This window comes from Podarcis bocagei, assembly GCF_964188305.1.
Source record: "Podarcis bocagei genome assembly, chromosome: 4".
Classification (NCBI taxonomy): Eukaryota; Metazoa; Chordata; class Lepidosauria; order Squamata; family Lacertidae; genus Podarcis; species Podarcis bocagei.
In genome coordinates this window covers 70,003,230-70,024,477 of record NC_138128.1, presented here as the reverse complement: position 1 = coordinate 70,024,477, position 21,248 = coordinate 70,003,230, and the positions used below count along the sequence as shown (strand labels likewise).

Here is a 21,248-nt window from a genome sequence, read left to right as displayed (position 1 = left end):
GTTTGTTAAGTATGCTGGGAATTGTAGCTCCGTGAGGGGTCAAATCTGGGATTCTTTGGGGGAAGTAATGTGATTTAAAAGTGCTTTGAATTATTTTATTTCTCAGGGAGTTTCACAGGACTCAATAAAGCACACAGATTCACTTAATGTAGATGTGCAGAAGGTATATTTTAATTGAGACTTGCCCATGTGAAAAGGAGGTGGGGGTTGAAAGCTATTCATGCTGTACACCTCCTGATTCAGACAATCAGACTTCTACAAAGATTGGCTGTGCTTGGTAGCCCGCACTCTTTCTAGTAGCCAGCAGGGCTTTGCTTTCTTGCTTCCTGATCCACAGAAGTCTTTTAAACAAGCATTGCCTGAAACACACTGGGCTGCTTTGAGAATAAAATCTATATTTTTTCAGCATCTTGACATACGTTCTCTCTTGTCTTAGGGTTCATTTTGGATGCTTTCCGTTCACTGCATATCCTTTGCTGCTGGTTGCCATGATTAAATTTCTGATTGCACCAACACTCATATTTTTATAACCTTGAGGAGAGGTTTTTTAAAAAAGATGTTTTAAACGTTTTGAATTAAGTAAAGGAAGACTGCTACCTCAAATCAGCATTCCGAAAATGCCACCTGTTATTGAGACATACTGTGTGATGACTTACCTTACACCATTCCTCATTGATCAAGCAATGACCTTCATGAATAAATGCACCATTGTTATAGCACTACCACAAACAGAATATTCATTATCACCGGATGTACTGTTAAGTCAAACACTATACTTTTCAATGGAGTGCTTTCATGGCATTTGGTTGAAGGTCAGCATATGCTGGTAATTGAATGACGAAAGATCACAAGTATGGGCATGAATGAGCTTACTGAATGTTTCAAACCACAATTGTAGGAAAGCCGTTTCATTGCATCTGCATCACATTCTTCAACAAAATCACAGTTCTATGAAGAGCTTTTTAAATGATGGGAATAAAAACAATAGACTGTAGGTTCTGTATTGTTGGAGGTGATAGACATAGGAATGACATGTGTAAAACTGTATTTTCCAAGAAAAACCAAATATTTTGTTTTGAGTGCTGGAAACCGAACTTGCCCTGAAACTTGAAGTGCATCTTTGAGGGGGGAAATTAGTTGGATGCCCCCATAACTACTGAAACAGGTACATTCTTTCTTTATTTTTGCAAGCATCACATCTGTGCTCTGCTGATTTTATCTGTCCATTTTCATCTAAGCCATCCTAATTTTGCCATCTGTGCTTCTTTGGGGCTTGTGTGAGGACTTATCACCTCCAGGGTAGAAAGAGGCTGCTCCTCTTTAGAATGTCAGTCTTTTACATTTATGGTTTCCTCCCGGAGGGCATAACTTTTTTTCAGTCCCTGGTGGAGGGACTGTATTCCAGCTATGGGTGAGCAAGAGCCAAAGTGGATGGATGAAATGGTCTTGATCAGGCATGGGTCCCTTGAACACAAGTAGACTATTTCATCCCATGTCTGGGTGGATATTTTTAAAGACTCTACCATATTTGCATAGTTCAAGTACACAAAAAACCTAGCGTTGCCATATTTCAAAAAGTGAAAATCTGAACACAGAAGTTGTTGAGTTTCTTTTACAAGATCTCTTTTTAAAAATGCATTTTTGATCTATTTTTAAGAGAATTCGCCAAAATCTACACTTTCATCATGGGTTGCCATATGTCCGGATTTCCCCAGATGTTTCAGCAAATTCCGCCCAGACACTCTTTGCTGCGACTGAATCCTGGCTATGTCCAGGAAATTCCAGACGTATGGCAACCCTACAAAACCACCTAACTGATGTAAGTGATTTTAAGCTATTGACAAACTTACCTAAATTGGATTGTATTATTTGCATATTTGCATTGTATATACAGGGAATGCTTATTGGAGTAGCAGTATAATGGTGATTGTTGGCTATATGCATTTTTAGAAACTGAAAAATAAAGTTAAGAAGGAAATGCAAACACACACACATGCACACAACCAGGCAAAAGGACTTCAGGTGTGTGTGGAGCAAGGCAAATGAGGGGTGTGGCCTGTGGGAGAATGGGTGTGGCGTAGCAAGAGTCCCAAGAACCAAAATAGAGAAGCCTGGAGGGCCATATTTGCCCCCTGAATTTCAGATTCTCTAATCCCTGATCTACTCTTAGCAGCAAGTTTCTGCCATTCAGAACGGCACTGTTTTGATACAAAAAACAAAATGCAAGTAGCATGGTTATCTATCTGGTAAGGAGCTGCAATCATTAGCCTTTTGGTACACCTTGTTCCAATATTTGACTGATTTCCAAGGATCCAGAACCTGCTTGAGATAGAGAATTCAGACTATATGGACGAATGGTCCTTAATAGTAAAATAAAGAATTATCCATTTTTGCAGATCTGGTATTTTTATCTTCAACTGACATCAGTATCTAAAATCCTTCTGAAACTCTCCTGCATCCAATATGTAAACCAAGGAGTTTTGTGTACTGGTCATACAATATTTACTGCCATGGGGAGAGAATTATGAAAGCAATTACTTAGAAATGGGGAGGAGCACAGTCAACTTGTCTCTCTGTGTTCTGTTTACCCAAAACAGATAGTGTGCATTTTTTCCTTCTGCCAAAGGCCAGTGGCAAGCAAATAACATTCTCTAATAAAATATTCTCTAAGTGTAAGCAATGACTACTAGCTTCTTGAAAAATAAGCCATGCATCATATTCATATCTCTCCGAAAGGCTCTCTGCAAGCAAACTGATTCTGTTATTAAGCTATATTTTTGTTTGTTCTGAAAATAGTGGTTGGGAGCATAACTTGTCCAAGGAACAATATCAGCTTTCAAAATCATAGCAGTATAGCATCCTCCATAAACATGGGAGGGTTTTCAGTGATTTTTGTGTGGGTGTTTTTAAGCTGAGACAGAGTGTGACTGAGTTAAGTAATCCAATAAACTTCATGGCCCAAACAAGCCAGCATTTGAATCCAAGTCTTCCAAGTGCAAACAGTCTAACAGCTCTGCCATCCTGGCTCTCATATGCAGGCAATTATTTCATAATTGTATCTGCCAAATACATTTTTGTGGGGTGCGTGGTTGTTTAATCCCCTTTCAAACAAAATCAGTAAAAATACAAACTGCTTTAAAAATAAATAAATCCAAGAAGTGTGATAAATGGGAAAAAAGCATTTGAAAAATATGTGTACATGTTGCTGTGGGTTGTGTTCATCAGTTGTTGCAATCAGTTATATTTTTATAGTCTTCAGTGAGCCATTTATAATTTAAATAAAAATAAATCTAAGCCATGTATCTTTTCTCTCTACCCACGAATTTGATTAATTGCTGTGTTGGCACACAACATGATTTTCATATGGTACAGTAATTTACTGTTTTTAACTAATACCATATTAATTAAAATTATTAATCCGGGTCACCCTGAAGTCCATGGCAACAGAAGAGATGCAGTATAACTAAAATCTCTTGATTAACAGAGAGGCTATCCAGGAAAAACACTATGGTGCTCTTGTGCAGTCCCCATTCATTTCATTGACACACAAGCAGGTCAGCATTTTGGTGAGTTGTGAACATTGGAGCTTCCTTTCCCCTCGGCCAGGATCCAAGTGCCAACCCCGCCCTCCACCACCTGAGGGAAGCTCCAATTGTTGCCAATGGGCAACAGGATGTCAGCAAGGTCTAAAGAGCTAAAGCCCTCTCTGCTCACTTTGGTCCTGGTCCTATTCATGTTATTGCGGTACATTTTATAAGGGCATTTATTGTTTAAATGCAACCATGTGAAGTTTGACCCTTGGGGAGAACTGTACCCCAGTGGTAAAAAAAACTCCCACTATCTGAAATCCTGGAGAGCTGCTGCTGGGTAGTATTGGTGGTTGTGGTGGTAATAATAATAATAATAATAATAATAATAATAATAATAATAATAATATAGACAGTAGTAAGCTGGATGGCCAATGGTCTGAATCAGTATAATGCATCTTCCTATATTCCAATGTTCATTGGACTTCTTCACCAAATGGTTCTGATTGATACTAAGCTTTGCCATTCATTTTCTGAAGAACATATTTCTAGGATATCAAGAGTTGTGCCGTAATGCTCTAGATAACTCCTGCAGTGCTACACTAGTGAAGTAAGAACCAGCAGTTGCGTGTTGAGTCACAGTAGCCCCCCAATAATTCACACTTCACACATCAATTTTTGTTTAAGGTTTTTGGCATAATTTTGGCCACAACTTTATTCAAATACAAAAATGTGAGTGGTTGCTTAGGCATTGGTTATGACTATCTGTCCATGCCCTCAGGGACAGAGCTGGCCTTCCGGATACCAGCGGAAGCCAGGGTGGGAAACAAGTATTGGGTGAGAGATGAAGCTGGGACACAGACCCACACCTCTCACCCTCATGTTCCGTTGGGGCTTGCACGGCCCAAGTCCGACTCCGGGGACAAGGACGAAAGAATGGCAAGCCCCTGGATTTCCTTTAACGGAATTCCCATTCGCATCATTTGGAGGGATAGGCACTTACCCCTCCAAGCACCAATTTAACCAATGCCTAACCGCCATGGAGCCCTCAGCTCACCGCCAAACCACTCACAGCCCCAACCAAGACCTCAGCTTGGTCACCACCGCACCAATCCAAGCCTCATTCCCTGAAGCGGAAAGGTGCACGCCATCAGCTCGGAAAAAGGATGGCCTCTCAAAAAGAATCTCGGGGTGGGAAATTGCATCGCCACCAGCTCCAAAACTTTTTTGACCACAGCAGAATTGATGCGTTTTCTGGCCCTTTCAGTGGCAGCCAGGCAACGACTGCCCTTCCAAACGCAGCGTTGCAAAAGCTTTGACCAAAATTTTTTCGCTGTCGGCACCATTGCACGCAGCGTCTCCAGGTCACCAAAATTGCAGCACGTAGTGACAAACAGTCCATGGGCACCAGGTCGTTCTCACCAAGCTGCACCACAATAGCAGCTGGCGGCCCCTCCAGGGGCAACTGCCTCCGGATACTTGGCAGGAACTCCGACCAGCGCATCCCACATCTGGACAGCCAAGACAAGTGAATATGTGGAGGAAAGCCGGAATCTGGACCCAATCCAGATTGCCGTGCTGCGACGCCAAGCCCAATGGACGATACTGTGCCCCACAATCCAAACACAGGTCACCGCTAAACCTGATAAATAAGATAAAACAAGCAAAATTTGTAAGACACCAATAATGTTAACGAACATAATCTTTGAATGCATTAGATTTCCAACGACCTGTATTTTATTTCCACTGCCTTATTAACATGCTTTTCGGCCTTCTTGGTGGTACGTTTGTCTAGGCATTGGTTCCCGACTAGCTGCACCTGACCTCAGCAGGGCAGCACTGACGACTGGGCCCCACCATATCGTCAGTACCAGCAAACATTGTGGGGGAGCAATGAATCCCAAGGCAATCGCATCCCACCAGGTGTCGTTCCCCATAGGGGAAAGATGCACCCCATCTGCCCTAAAGAGGGCAATTGCCTTGAAGAAAAATAGGAGGGTGCAATATTACAGAACCACCTAAAGCAAGGACCTATTTTATTTTATTTGTTATTTTATTTACTTTATTTATTTTATTCTATTATCCACCGCCTTATTAACATGCTTTCTGGCCTGTTCGGTGGTAGTTTGTCTAGGCATTGGTTCCCGACTAGCTGCACCTGACCTCAGCAGGGCAGCACTGACGACTGGGCCCCACCATATCGTCAGTTCCAGTAAACAGCATGGGGGAGCCATGAACCAGGATCAGACTCAAGCTCACCCCAAATGCTCCCAGGGACTCTTGCATGGCCCTACCCCTCAAAAGGGGTCGACAAAAGCATGGCGAATCCTTGGATTCCCTTAATAGAACATCTTTGCGCATTGGAGGGGACAGGTGCTCCAACCCCCCCTCCAAACCACCTTGAACCAATGCCTTAAATTATTTTGAGTCCAGGGAGAGCTGCCATCAACTCAATCCAAGCCCTCTTGCATGCAGGAATGCAAACTTATGCTGGAGGAAGACAGCAAACATTCTCGCCCAGCTGTACCACCAGCACTGCGGGAGGACCTGCACAGGTCACACTCGACCGCACCAAAGGAAGGATCTCCTCCCAAAGCATTCCCCATCTGGACATCCAGTATATGTTCACATGGGAAGGAAGACTGAGATGGCGCCCCAGTCCAGACTCGTCAGCGCGCTTGCCAGCCTAGTGTACAAAGCTGTGGCCCAAAAGTGCACAGCTGCTCCTATGGGGAAAAAAGAGGAAATAACAGGCAAGCATCAGCACAGATATCATTATGACACCTCCTGATATAACCCTTGTCAGCGTCAAACTTCCAATGACCCGTATTCACAATCCTGTCTACTGACAGGCCCCCAGTGTGCAGCCTTTGCAGCAGCACCTAATCGTAAGGAATGAGGCGTGTTCAGCGGTAAGCAAGCCGCAGGCCGTAATAACTGGTGCACGACGTAAGCACATTGATGCTGGGCTAACGGGAACCCATTTTCATGCACTAGGAGCGGGCCAGCCCCCAGGGAATAAAAAGCCAAATATTCTGTTATCCATAACCGGGCAAGGGCCCTCCTCACCTGTGGCGGGAAGCCTGATTGTGGCACTCCTGCCCACTAAGTCTGTTTTAGAGTTACCAACTCTAATGACAAGCTCCAAAGGATAAGGAAAAGTCCTGAAGCAATAAGCCTCCAGACTCTCAGCCCCGTGCTGGCTCCAACAACCATTTTCCCAACCCTCAGTGCGAAAATGCAATGGACTACTGAAAGGAGTCTCACCTTGATCTTTAACCCGCAGACAAGTTTTAACTTGTTGCAGATACTGCATAGGTAAAAATTGACCGACTTCCTGCCCACTGTCCTATGAGGTTGGAGCCTATTCCAACCTTCCAAGGCCCTGCGCACTGCAAACTTTATACAAGGGTCTCTGAAAAATAAAGCTTCAATGTAACAGACATTGCAGCGGACTGAATTCGGATAGTTATAACCGCATGCCCCAATCTGCAGCAGGTGGACCAAATACTGCAGGATCTGCTCAGAGGATGGGGGCCAATTCTTCTGAATGGCCGAGAACTGCCAGCTTAAGGCTAAGAAATCCATCCAGGCCTTCCCATAAGAGGTAAAAGCAGAAGGGGAAATGGAAGCTGCCGCTCTCTGAAATTACTAATTGTTGTCAAAATGCCACAGGTCTGGAAAAGTCTGGCAATAGCTGAGTCTGGAGCCCAGGATCTGAAGCGCTTCATCTGAAAATCGGATAGTGTCAGCGTAATTTGGAGAGTAGAAAGCACAATATTAAACCTTAAGTGGCACAGCTTGAAAGCATGAGCGGAGGGGCAGAGACTGTGCTAGAGCGTGAGGACTGTTTTGCCAAGACGCTCACCACTACCTGGTTATCAGACCAAAAGCAGATCCGATGGTCACTGAACTCCTCGGGCCACATGTGAACTGCTACTACAATGGGGAAAACTCAAGAAAAGTTATGTCACATGATTGCCTCACCACACCAGGCTTGAGGCCATAGCTTTGCACACCAGCAGCCCTTGAAATAAAAACCAAAGGGCAAAGATCCAGCAGCACCAGCATGAACCTGAAAATCCCTGTGCGGGTTCAAGGTATCCTGCCATGGCGAACTACTATTGCATACATTCAGGAATTGCTACCATCGCCTGATATCTGCCTTCACCACACTTGGTAGGCATACACAAAGGTAAGGGGACCTCTGTCAGCATCGCCCTTGAGCCAGTGCCACCAACTGGACTCATCCACTTCAGCCCCAACTGGGCTAGGCGAGCTGGGTAGCACTTCCAGAGACCACCTTCTGCACAGGAACAGGTCAAAGTGCTGTGGACTCACAGCTTAGAGTTGTGAGCACCAGATTCACTCCAACAAAAAGACAGTCGTCGCACAGCAGAGTACAGCAGAGTATATAAACAACTCGGAGAGCAGCTCTGTAGAATATCTTCTTTATTCTATCTACAACTATACAAACTATATACAGAGCTTAATAGGTCTAAGTATAAATAAATGCTGCACTGCACTGAGTGTCTGCAGCTGCCCTTAGCAGCAACCTTATCTCTACACATGATCTCTAAGACTCAGTCTCTCTCCCTCTCCGACACTGACTGACTGACTGACTGACTTGGTGCTGGAGCAGAATAAGTAGAGACCAGAACACGCCTCCTCCTCTCTGGAGAATCAGCAGACTCCTCAGGAGATTCTTGGATATGGGAGGGGTGAAATCTAGGCAGCCTGGCCTAGTGGGAAGATTAGTTAAGTGACCCAGCAAGATCGGATCTGGTGAAGCATCACTTGCTACAGAGGAAGTATTACAAATTAACTTCCTTCAAGGCAGACAGCTTCTCCATAGCCAAGTGGTATGTTTTAGCAACGATATCCAACTGGATCCCTAAATAAAATGGGAATATGGGCAAAAGGTATTGAGCTATTGCTTGCCAGCTTCCAGCCCCCGCTTGGGCAGGGGGCATCTTGTGCTGCCATCATGATATGTAAATTTACAGGGCCGACGCTGGCCAGAACCCCTAAAGAAGTCCCAACCAAGCTGCCGCCAAGCCAGCTTCCTTTACAGACACACACTCTGTGCAATGCAAAAAACACACTCCGTGCAGTGCACACACTCTCTATGCAATGCAACTACACACTCCGTGCAATGCAAAAAGCATGCTCTGTGCAATGCAACTACACACTCCGTGCAATGCACACACAAACCCTCCGTGCAATGCAACTACACACCCCGTGCAATGCAAAACACACTCCCTGCAATGCACACACCCTTCATGCAATGCAACTACATTCCATGCAATGCAACTACACACTCCGTGCACTGCACACCCTCTGTTCAATGCAACTACATATTCCGTGCAATGCACACACACTCCGTGCAATGCAAAAACAAAACAAAACAACACACTCTGAGCAATGCAACTACACTCCATGCAATGCAACTACACACTCCGTGCACTGCACACCCTCTGTTCAATGCGACAACAAACTCCGTGCAATGCAACTACACACTCCGTGCAATGCACACACACCCTCCATGCAATGCACACACCCTCCGTGCAATGCAACTGCAAATCTCCTAGCAATGCAATGCAATTGCAGCCCGTGCAGCGCCATGCTCTGCAACGCACGCAAAGGTGCTTTCTCCCAGTTGCATATTGCAAACATGGCGCCCGTTACATCCCTTGCGGTGAGGTAACCACCAAAAGGACCTAAGTGTCCAGGTAGAGCTATGGGGGAGCATGCAGCTGTCCCATACAGCGACCAATCCTGCAACCTAGGCATTACCGGCACTATCCGCTGACCCAGTGAAACCAATGCTTCATGGACCACATGGGGACACTATTGAGGCCGGAAACGCTTCCAGGCCATCGAATTCTAGGGCAAAGCCCTAGGATCACCTGCTAGGCCAGGCATAAATGTTTCCAGTGAAATAGCAGAGTTGAGGTAGCCCACAGCTTGTCCAGGTACCCCTGCTTGCCCTTTTAGAGGGAAGCACCCCTTCAAGAAACCCAAAGTTCTTTTATCACAAATGGGCCGAACTACCCAGCAACAGAATAGCCCAAAAGGAGCAGTTTGTTTTGTTTTGTTATAACAATGGCTAAGAGGGGTATATGAACCCTGTCTCCCAGGTCCTAGTCCTACACTTTAGCCACTAATCCACAATGGCTCATCTCTAAAATGGCAGTCGCCACTATAAGGGCAAAACAAACTTAAAGAAAATAAACTTGTTCAGAAACAGCATAGTTCAAGAGCATATACAGAGTGCTCATAGTCCTTGGAGGCACAGGGAGCCATAAAGCCAACCTTCGGGGATACTATAAACGAAAGTGATACCAGCTAAGCTGGGAACAGCCCTGACTAGCCCCACAATTTCAACAAGAGAAATTGGGGAAACCTCTTTGCAAAAGAAAGCCCCTAACGGGGGCTCTCTCACTATTGGGAAAGGCAAGCCACAGATACAGGGAGAATCTTCCTACAGGGCAGGGTAAGGGGTGGGGTGGGAAATTGAACAGGAAAAGGGGGGAATTAAATTATTTAAGGGACTAGAGAGGATTAAAAAGAAGGGGAAAATAAAGAAATAAAGAAATGTAACCAGACAATGAGAAGATTGTCCAAGTGCTCCATGTGATCCGATGCAAAACGGCCAAGAGGCCGTGCCAACGTCTGGCCCCTGTATATATAGACTCTGACCCCTCCTCCGAATTGGCAACAATCAAAACACCCCAGTAACCCAGTTTAACCATTTAAATGGTCGGGATTCAACTAAATTTGCCTAGTCACTGGAGGGTGGCCTGTTCCCAACCGCAACACGTGCTCTCTGCTAGGGAGAACACGCTTTGTTCCCATCAGAAGACAGGGTGTCATGTTTTGCTTCTGGGAGTTGTAAAAACTATTCTCACAAGTGTATGTTGTGTGACGGAGATGAAACAGATTTTTGATGTAGGAATGGTACTAACATTAAAGTGTGGGCTTGATATTTCAATAAGTTTGAAAAATTGCAGATTTTGAAAAATTGGAATGAGAGAGAGTATGGGCAATTGAATTTCAGTGGTAGAATTTTGAAATCAATTTTAGAATGTTTATATCTGGCAAATGCATGCAGAATGATTAAGTCTTGTTAACATTCTAATAACCATAGTTCTGAATAAGCATAGAGCTACATGCCACTCCAATCTCTGAGCAGTCTGATATTCCAGGGGTACCAGGCATGCTTATCAGGATCTTTGTTTCCTTTTAAAACAGTGAGGCACAGCAGAGTCTGTGGTGTCTTTATTGTACATGGTTTATTTACACATATATGCAACCTGTGTCTAGATGGAGAGAGTGCAGAGTATTCATATCCCAAGAGGGTCCTGTTCCTTCCATTGCTGCAGCTTTAGATTCCAAGAGACCCCCACACACACGCCTCCTCCCGCCGCCCGGCATCGCAACGAAGCTCCGATGCCGGGCGGGGGGGGGGAACGCCTCCTCCCGCCGCCTGGCATCGCAACGAAGCTCCAATGCCGGGCGGGGGGGCGGGGACACCTTCTCCCGCCGCCCAGCTTCGGATGGCTTTCCTGAAGACTTGGGGTGGGAGGAGGGTTTTCCTTCCCACCGCCAACATTCAGAATGCTGTTCTGAATGTTGGCGGTGGGGAGGAAAAACCCTCCTCCCACGCAAGCCCCGGGAACAGAGGGAAAGCGCTGCGCGCCTTCCCCTCTGTTCCCGTACCTGTCCTGAAGGCTTGCGGTGCGGAGAAAAGCCCTTCTCCGCACCGCCAGCCTGGCAAGCGGTTTCCCTAGGAACGCATTAATTGATTTTCAATGCATTCCTATGGGAAACCGTGCTTCGCAAGACGAAAAACTCGCAAGAAGAAAAAACTTGCGGAACAAATTAATTTCGTCTTGCGAGGCACCACTGTACTTGAAAAAGAAGGGGAAAAAGAAGATCAGAGAGAATACAGATGTCCTGGACCTGGAAGGTTTTAACAATTCGTTAGGATGGCATGCGTATCTGTGGTACGGCAAGGCAAAAGCACATGGAATGTTCAAAAACCATATTGTCAGGAAAGCAATCTTTATGGTCTGGCTGAAATACAAAGACTTACTTGAAAGTAAGACTCCGAGGTGGTTATCACCAGTGGAGGCTAAGGCGTGGAAAAAACCCAATATGGAGGCCGGCTGGCCGAAATATTGGGAACTAATAGAAAAAATTGGTGACAATTGGAGGTTGCGGAGCTTTGAAAACTTAAAAGATAAGGTGCAAGATTGGTTTCATTATGCTCAAATTAACGAGGTTGTTAAGTTGGATAAAAAAACAGGATTCCAGGTGGAAAAATCGAAACTTGAGACAGAGTTGTTAGAACCAAAGACCAAGGTTTTATCGAGAATGTATAACTTGCTGCTTAAGTGGAATACACAGGATGAGACAGTTAAATCAGCCATGATAAAGTGGGCTCAAGACATTGGTTACAATATCATGTCTGAAGACTGGGAAAGATTATGGACCACCGGTATGAAATTTACGGCATGTAATGCCTTGAAAGAAAACATTATGAAAATGGTATACAGGTGGTACATGACCCCAGTCAAGCTTGCTAAGATATACCATTTGTCTGATAACAAATGTTGGAAGTGCAAGGAGGCTGAAGGAACATTCTTTCACCTTTGGTGGACTTGCCCAAGAGTGAAGGCCTTCTGGGAAATGATCTACAACGAGTTAAAAAAGGTGTTTAAGTACACCTTCCCTAAAAAACCGGAGGCCTTCCTCTTGGGTATTGTCGGCCAAAAGGTTTTAAAGAAGGACAGAACGTTTTTTATGTATGCTACCACTGCAGCAAGAATTCTGATCGCCAAATATTGGAAGACTCAAGATTTACCCACGCTGGAAGAGTGGCAAACGCAACTGATTGACTACATGGAGTTGGCCGAAATGACTGCCAGAATCCGAGACCTGGGAGAAGAAGCAATGGAGGAGGACTGGAAAAAATTTAAGAATTATTTGCAAAAACTTTATAAGTTATATGAACTATAAAATGACGCATAATTTGAAATGCTAGCCCCAGCAATGAGAGTGTAATATTTATGAAATTGGATAACAATATTGAAGGGATCAAAGTTTAAATGTTAAAAAGGATAATACATTTTGTTTTTAGAGTAAATAGACAATAAGGGATTTAAACTTAAATTGCAATTGAAAGTACCAAAGAAACACATGAAACAAGGTTACAATTTGCTGATAAATTTATTATTAAGAATGCATTGTGCGGGAGACGTGGGGAAGTTCGATGGAAAGTTGGAATAAGCTGTTAAAGGGTTATGATCTTTTGTATCTTCTTTTACATTTTTCTTTCTTTTTTCCTTTTTCTGTTTTCTGTCTGTATCTGAAAAAAATGCAATAAAAACTATTTAAAAAAAGAAAAGAAAAAGAAGATCAGCATAATCTTCTGTGGAATCGTATAGCATTGCTCCACGAGGTTGTGAAACCCATGCACATATAGTTTGAATAGCACAGGGATCAGCATGAGTAGCATTTACATGTGGATTCTGAGTCTTAGAAGTGCCTAATAAGTCATCCCCTCATCCTTGCAACTTGCAGTAACTTCAGTGTGGAAGCGACTAAAATTTTGGTAGGAAGTAGAGCTCCACAGTGCTAAAAATTGTTCAGACGAACACCAAAACATCATATATTTCCCTCAAAATGATATCTGGCATGTGAACAAGAGAAGTTGAAGGTGACAATGAGACTGCCTTTACGATCCTGTATGCACTTACCAGGGGGAGTGAGCCCCACTGAACATGGTGGTAGTTACTTTGATGTACGTGTGGATGTGATTGTGTTGTAAAAGCCTGCAGTGTAATTTTTGCATTTCACTGTTCCCTGAAATGGTATAAAGTGCCATGCAGTGTAATTTTTGCATTTCACTGTTCCCTGAAATGGTATAAAGTGCCATGGTGTGCAATTTCCTCTTGCTCATCTGAGCCAGTATACCTCACGCTGGATGGTGCTGCTTGCCTGTACACCTCTCAACCAGTCAGTAGCGTTTTGCAGCCTTATAATTGCCTCTCATCATTTGTAACTAGCCTCACTCTCTCACATACCCTATTTCTTTAATTTTAGAGTGCAAACCATTCATGGACTGCAGTGTGTGATTAAGCCTATTGACACTTCCAGACAGCCTGTTTATTCAGTATTCATCCTGATTTGTTTGCAGGGATAGGGATGGTGTTAGCTATTTAACAAACATCCCATTTTATTTGTTTGTGGGGAGGTCAGATGATGTTGCATCCTTCAGTTTCCAGTGCATTTTCCTGTCACTTAATTGCAATAAAAGGTCAAAACTTTTGAGGAAGTGGGTTTGTTGCACAAGAGCTCTCAGTCAACTAATTGCACAATGTGAATTTGCCAGTATGAGATTAAATCCTACCTAAAAATATCAGCACTCGAAGTGCCCTTAGCCTCCCTATTTTCTCTTGAGGGGTTTTTTAGGGGTTTTTTAAAGGAACATTGAACTGGGAGTAGGGATAATGGGTGGGATTAGCTGAATGAGCTCCATCATTCAAGGACTTCCACTTGCACAGTGCAGCTTTCCCCCCCCCTCTCCTCCCTTCTGTGTCCCCAGTCCTCCAAAATTGACTCTTTGGGGTCAGGAGAACCTCCAGAACAGCATGCAGGAAAAGGAGAGGGAGATTGTTCCATCTGGCAAGCTGAAATGCTTGTGCACACAATACATTCATCCAGTAACATTGTCTGACAGGGTAGCATTGCCAGCACATCATTGAACTACATTTTTACTTGAAACCATTATTTGGATTTCTTCTTCTTCTTCTTCTGTCTTTCAAGGGTTCCTAAGTGTGCACATCATTTTTTGTTGTTGCAGTTGACACCAGTTGGAACTACCATCTTTACAGGATTCTCTGGAAACAATGGTGCCACAGACATAGATGATGGTCCCAATGGACAGATAGAGTACGTCATCCAGTACAATCCCAGCGACCCAGTATGTGAAATTCTTATTTTCAGTAAACATGTGTTGTTGGAAGAACGAAAATAAGATACAAAGGCGCTCTCAGTTTATCTTTAACGGAATTTGCCCTTGTTAAGTTTTCTTAAATCTTTGAACTTTTTTTTTTTTTTTGGGTAACATTTTCTCATAAGGCACTTTGAACCCAAGGTTGATTTGATGTGTGTGGTGCTGGGCACAGGTATATTCGTCATGGAGATAGCATCCTGGGGAGGGATGAATTGGACTTTCCTTTGCATGTGGGATTTGGAAAAGGGATTTGTATCACACATAGATTTATGAGCCCAAAAGCATTTCTTCAAGAAACCTGGCATTATTAATTTTTAAGCTATTTGAGAGTGATTCTTTTTGGCGGGGGCAGAGGGAGATCTTTTAATCATACACATGTAGAACAGATTATGCATACAAGTAAAACCTGACAAAAAATGTGTGGAAGTTCTTTAGAGAGAATGAGCCATTAAAAAAACAACAACCCCTTCCTTGATTCTGCTGGTAGAGTTCTAGAATCCCATGTGCTTCTTCTTCCCACACTTATGCCCCTGCTGCATGTTCAAGAACCAGTCCTGAAGGTGTAAATACAACTGAATGCATAATGCTCAGCTCATATCAATTCCCTGGAAAAATAGGTCATGGCAACTGGAACTACTTGTGTAGGCAATTATGTGTGTGGACCCAAGAAGGGCATATGAGTATGGAACTTTATCCTCCATTATGCCACATGTAGAATGTACTTTTAGGATGACATGGGAGGGCACCACATGTAGAATGCTTAGTGTGAAGTAGAGTCATGAATGTTGGCCACTCATTTGATCCATCCACTGTGAACAAGGGGTGGGATTCAGTGAGTGGTGTTCACTGATGTAGGCATTTTACATGTTCAGGTCCCAACTCACTAAAGGATTTACTTGTGTAGGGGAGGACTGTGTGATCTCCCCAGTTCTAGTGGTGATGATTGAACGTTTAACATGATCTGTGTGAACTGGTCCTAAGTATAGCATAGAGTTATGGTATTAATAAATAGGCACTTTCATTTGCAGCACTAAATAGAAAACATAGTAGTACATCTACTTATCAGTGCATTTTATATCATTCTTAAAACTGGGCTTTGCATTCTGTTCTTTTTTAACTTACAAAAATTTCAAACCAGTGAGTTTATGTAAGTTTAATTCAGATGCATTTAGTCGATAGGATTTTTAAAAAGGTTTCCTAGTGGGCAGGTCAAAATAGTGTCATGATATTTTAGACTGCCCATTTTTGGAGGAAATATTTTACTGCAGAATTAAACACAATTTTATTCACAGAAAACTTTTACCTGTGATATATATCTAAAATACTTCATTTTAGACAAAATGAGCTTTTTTAAAAAACACACACAACACATTTGGATTATTATTGCTATGCAAAGGCTCTAAATTATCAGTGGCAGTAAGACTATAATAATAAAACTCAGGTTAAAATAAGTACATTTTGATGAGAAGAGGAGGGGTGATTGCTATCATTTGTAGGTTGCTTATTATTCCAAGGTAATAGTAGAGACTGCATTGTGACTGAGATCATACAAAAAGCTGAGATGTGAATGGTTTGTATTCTAGAAAGTTATAGAATCAGTGTTCAAGAAAATTGATCAGGAGAATGATTGGCACACCTTTTGTTGGATTAAAATAATTGCACTCACTGTTACTGCACTATTAGGTAAAAGCATGGGAAAACAATGTGTTGTGTTGCTCCATGAAACTTTGCCAAGGGTGTTGGGGGAGATGGAGAAAATACTGATATGCAAGGCTTAATATTCAGCAAGAGATGGACCTAGTTCTCACAAGCTGCTGATGATGTTGGTAAGTCCGTGTCTTGCTAAAGTATGCCATTTGAGACTGCCCATGTGGGCTCATGAGATGGAATGTTCCCCTTGCTATGTTTAAAAAGAGGTTATTATATGTAGAACATTACTATGTCAAAGTGAAGGCTATGTGCATAGAATATATTTTAAAATGAAAGAAAATTAAATCAGCTGCAGGCTAAAGTGGATCTGCCCAAACATAGGTTTACAAGTTGTTGCTTTTTGCTTTAAAAATCCTTGCTTTTCAATATTTCTTCTATCTCCTGAACACCTTTGGTCTTTAGAAAAAAAATGACATTCACTTCAGATGTTTATTCGTTGTTATAGGCTTGATATGGTGAAGAAGTGATATGGTCACATCTCCACAACAGGCAAATTATGGCACCGGCACTCTTTTTTGTCTTAGCTGTGAAGGAAGTAGCTTCAAACAGAGTAGCTTACATATCTGTAGGTGGAGTGTCCACAACATACATTAGATCTGTAGCACTTTGTGCCCCCACACACTTTCGCTCCATCGTGTAAAGTCTCCCATCACTTGCAGCTATCTGAATCAGTACATAGCAGTTCAAGGAATCCTTGGCTATAGAAATGATTCATTCCTGTTTAAATTTAACTGGTATCAGTGCTCAAAAGTAACTTGATCACAATTACCATACCTTGTAATGATTTTAGGTTGCACAACCTTTTAGGCAAATTACAAACTGCTCCTGGTGAGCACTTTTAGCAGGGCAATGTGGTCATTTCACAGCTTCACCGAAAGTCAATTGAGCTTATACACTTGTCTGGTATTTTTTTTAAAGCATAGAAATGTCACAGTGGGGTGAGAAATCATTCCTAAGATCCTTCCATGGTTACCTCTTTGTATAAATGCACCCCCATGAAGAAGAATAAAGATAAAACCATGGGAGAAGGCCTGTTGATTTGCCTAAAAGCTTGTGTTAATTCTTCAACAGAGGAGAGTCCAGAATTTTACCTCTACTTCATCAGACTGCAGTTCTATGCAAATTATGTACAAGTGTGTGTGACAGGGTGTTGTGACACATGCTGGCCCCTCATTCAAGGACCCATCTGCATGGGGAGAAGTCCCCTCCCTGGGTCCATTTATGCAAGCTTCCAACCACAGGTGATTGTGGTTGTGAAGGCCACATAACCACAGGAAATTTACAGCAAGAATAGTGCTGATTTTACAGTATTTCTGGGCCCATTAAGAAATCAGGCAACCCATTTGCCTTGGTTTCAACAGTCACCAGAAGCACACAAATGCAGCCTGGTCATGTGAACAAGTTCCAAATCTCCAAGAACCTCATGGTTGGTTGTATCAGTTTTAGGTCCCATTTGCAATCACATCACTTGCTCTCCTTTGTTTCAGCCAGAAACTGGGAGATATACAATGTCAGTTATATTCAGGGTAGACCCACCAGAATCAATGGACTTGTAGTTACTAATTTCAGTGGGTCTACTCTTTGCATCATCCAGTTGGATATTATCGTCTGTTCCTATCTAGTCTGAAATGTTTTAATTAGGCTTTTATTGTTGAAAGATATGTTCTTTTTTCTTGGTGGCATTTTTTTCTTTCTTTAATTGGAATAAATGTGACTCCACACTGTCATTATGCCAAGGGTCTTTCTTCTGTGGAAATTCATTAGGTCTATGGGGAAGGATGTGAGGGCAAAGTGAACTGATTGCTCACTGAAGAAAAGGAAGTGTTGTTGTCAGTTGCCACTGATGGATCTTCCTAATTTGATTACATCATTTTTTCTCCTGTGACCTATATTTCTCTTTTCTTCATTTAATTTTGGCAGACTTCAAATCGAACTTTTGATATTCCTCTTACACTGTCTGGAGCAGTAGTTTTGCGTGAGAGGCTAAATTACGAAGAAAAAACACGCTATTTTGTCATTGTCCAAGCCAATGTGAGTATGACTGACTTGTAATTTTTGGTGTCCATTGCGAATATAACTGTTTTTAAGGGAGAATAGAAACTGTATCTTCCTATTGTCTCTCATGGGCATTTAAATTGTCATTATCAGCACATGACTTTTTTTAATTCAAGAGGGCATTCACCCCATGAATATCCATCATTTGATTCCTGCAGCATTGTATTTGAATGAACCATTGTAGACTAGATGCTGCAAGCAGACCTTGCATTTTACTGTAAGTCAGCAAATTATTTTGCAATCCTCAAGTGATCATCATCTGTTGATGAGATATCAAATGACTTGAATGCATGAGAATCAGCCCTATGTTTCTGCTGCCATGTAACACAATCTTTCACATATTTACTGGTTATAAAGGTGTTGGTGTTCAGTTGCGAAATAGAGCCTTTTTAGTCTGGGAAGGTATAGAATGATGCATTGTAGTGTCAATGAGTTTTACTGTTCTATTGCAGCTAGCAATACTAATTTGCTGTGAAATTAATTTAATGGCTGCAGTTTAACTGCATCCTTCAGCTCTGAAATGCAATCTTTTGAAGGTGCTTTTTCTTTCACCTCCAGTTGTGTATATCAAATAGGTGTATGTGTGAAGCATTTTCCTGACATGTTATGTAACAGATATTTCAAACTGAGAAATAAAGTGATGCCTACATTGTACAGAGTATACCGGTTGGAAAGCTTTACTTGGAATCAGCTTCACTGTTGATGCTGTCTTTGTAACCAGAGCTGGCAAAGTTTCCATTCATTGCAGAATTCTGCAAGTTACCTGCATAATTATAAATCTGCTTAAAAGGAGTCCTGAATTCCAGCCATTCTTGTGCCATATTTCATTGAGGGTGCTTCCAGACAACACGTTTATTGAGCAGTCATCCTCATAGGTTTGCTAGGAGGTTATAATGACATTTTGTCAAAGCAAGTGTGCCATGGACTAGCTGGATGCAGAGGGGTCGTCGGAGGTATTAGCCAGGTGACCTCCAAGCGAAGAAGACTCAGAGCCTGGGGGATGGTGGTGGGACAACAATGAATGGTTAGAGGTAAAGGGAGCAGACTGGGAGGAGGAGGTGTCAGAAGCAGAATAGATGACGGGGTTTTGTGAACAGGAAGAGGCTGCAGCAGAGCACAGTTCAGACTCCGAGGCAGAAGCAGGGATACTTCTGAACCACTTCTGAGTTCTTGCCTAAACATCAGTGTAACTGCCCTTGTTGTTATTGTTTCTTAATGTGCTCAACATTCAAGGAGTTCAAGATAGGTGATTTTAGATCCTGGACTCCATAGCCTTTTGGGGGACCCTGCTTTAGACTCCCATGTCTGTTCCTTCAGTTATTTCTCTTCTTCCTGCCAACACTGCCTTTCTGCGCTTTCTATACATTCCTGATACAGTAGAACAAAATGAAGAAACAAAAAAGTTTCCATCCCTGGTTTTGAAAAATGCACCCCTCTGAGTATATGAAGGTTTTTCTTTCATTTTAAACTACCTTAAATCATAATGCTGTAATGATTATTATAGGACTAAGATGATGTTTACTTCAACTATTCTGATTCAAAACACATTCATTTGCGAATAAGCACTATTCCGTTGTAGAAAACAGTAATGTACTTTTAAAGTAAGGACAACAACAAAATGAGCACCTGTAACTATGTATAATCCCTGATGGCTACCAGCTGTCTTTTGAATGTTTTCTCAAAAGGCAAAGAAAAGAAGATGCTGGAGTGATCAAAGTGATGCTTCAGTGAGTCCAAGCATCCCTACGCCAGCCTAGGTGCTGATGCTGGACCTGTTTGCTGCTTCTCCATTATCAGTTACTCTCTGGGTAGCCATTTCAGGACTCCCTGGGTAGCGTGACCATGGACTTCAGTCTCAAGTTCCAGTCTTAGCTGCATATTGCCCTTGTTGCAAAACTTCTCTTCTTCTTTACTTGCTTCCACCTGATTTTCTTCCTTCCTTTCAGATCTTGACACAACCTTGCCTCTTCTGGGTGCAATGTAATCCTGCCACCATTTTCTCCTCCTTCTTGCACAGTATCAGCCTTCTCTTTCCACCAAACTCCTGGGTTTATCATCTAAGATTGCAAGTTCAAACTTTCCCCAAGGCCACATCTCCAATATCAGTTTTTAATTTATTTTCCTGGAGACATTGCTCTTTCTATTTAGTTGACCAGCTCAACAAATGTACATATAGTAATACAGTGGGTTGTATCCTGCTAAGCAGATTGCCTTGTCCTGAACAGTTTGATCACCAAAAGCAAGGCATTAGCAATGTTCTACCCCAGACCCTCCATCATGAAATGGCTGAAAAGCAGGAATGGCATGTGAATACAAAATTAAAAATCTTTGTGATGTGATAATGTCGCTACCGTTTTGAATAAGAATAGTCTGACTTAATTCTTTTTCTACAGACTACTTTATTCCTACTAGAAAAGCAACAAAGAGAATTTATGAATTCTTCTGTCAGTAAGCAGAATATATAGAACACATACTGGTGTACTGTGCTGATAAGTTATTCTATAATTAAAACCACACAACTTTCTCATTGGAGATAGAGGGGATTAAAATCCTTTGTTGTGATGTGTGGGAAAACAATGCTTATCAGTTCCAAATTTGCCAGAAAGAAGATTTTATCACATAATCTGTTTCCCCAAATATTGCTAGATGGGAGGGGGCCTTCCATTTGAATGTTTTCTCCCTCACACACATGGCTAATATCAGATTTCTTTATTGGATAACTTGCTTTACTTCTGAGACAAGCCCCCTGACCCCCCAAAACAGCACAAAAGAAGTGTGATGATTTGGAGTCCAAGGAAGGAGGAAGGGTTTGAGGAAAATAATTTCTGTAGAAAAGAAAGATGTGTCATGGAATAGAGGTATAAAGGAAGGTCAAAAATGGGGTTGTTGGGAGGAAGGGAAGAAGATACATAGAAAAGGACAGAGCAAGGAAA

The 21,248-nt window shown here is 42.4% G+C and overlaps 1 protein-coding gene across 18 annotated transcripts in view; it reads left to right on the top strand.

Moving 5' to 3' along the window:
- PCDH15 (protocadherin related 15) overlaps positions 1-21,248 on the top strand; it is a 678,468-nt gene that overhangs the window by 443,086 nt on the left and 214,134 nt on the right. For 17 of the 18 annotated variants that reach the window (XM_081189550.1, XM_081189563.1, XM_081189551.1 and 14 more), the window contains 2 exons: positions 14,398-14,517; positions 18,181-18,291. In XM_081189550.1, the coding sequence (XP_081045676.1) occupies positions 14,398-14,517; positions 18,181-18,291 (231 nt within the window). The remainder of the gene's footprint in view (positions 1-14,397; positions 14,518-18,180; positions 18,292-21,248) is intronic. The other variant, XM_081189558.1, reaches the window with a different exon arrangement.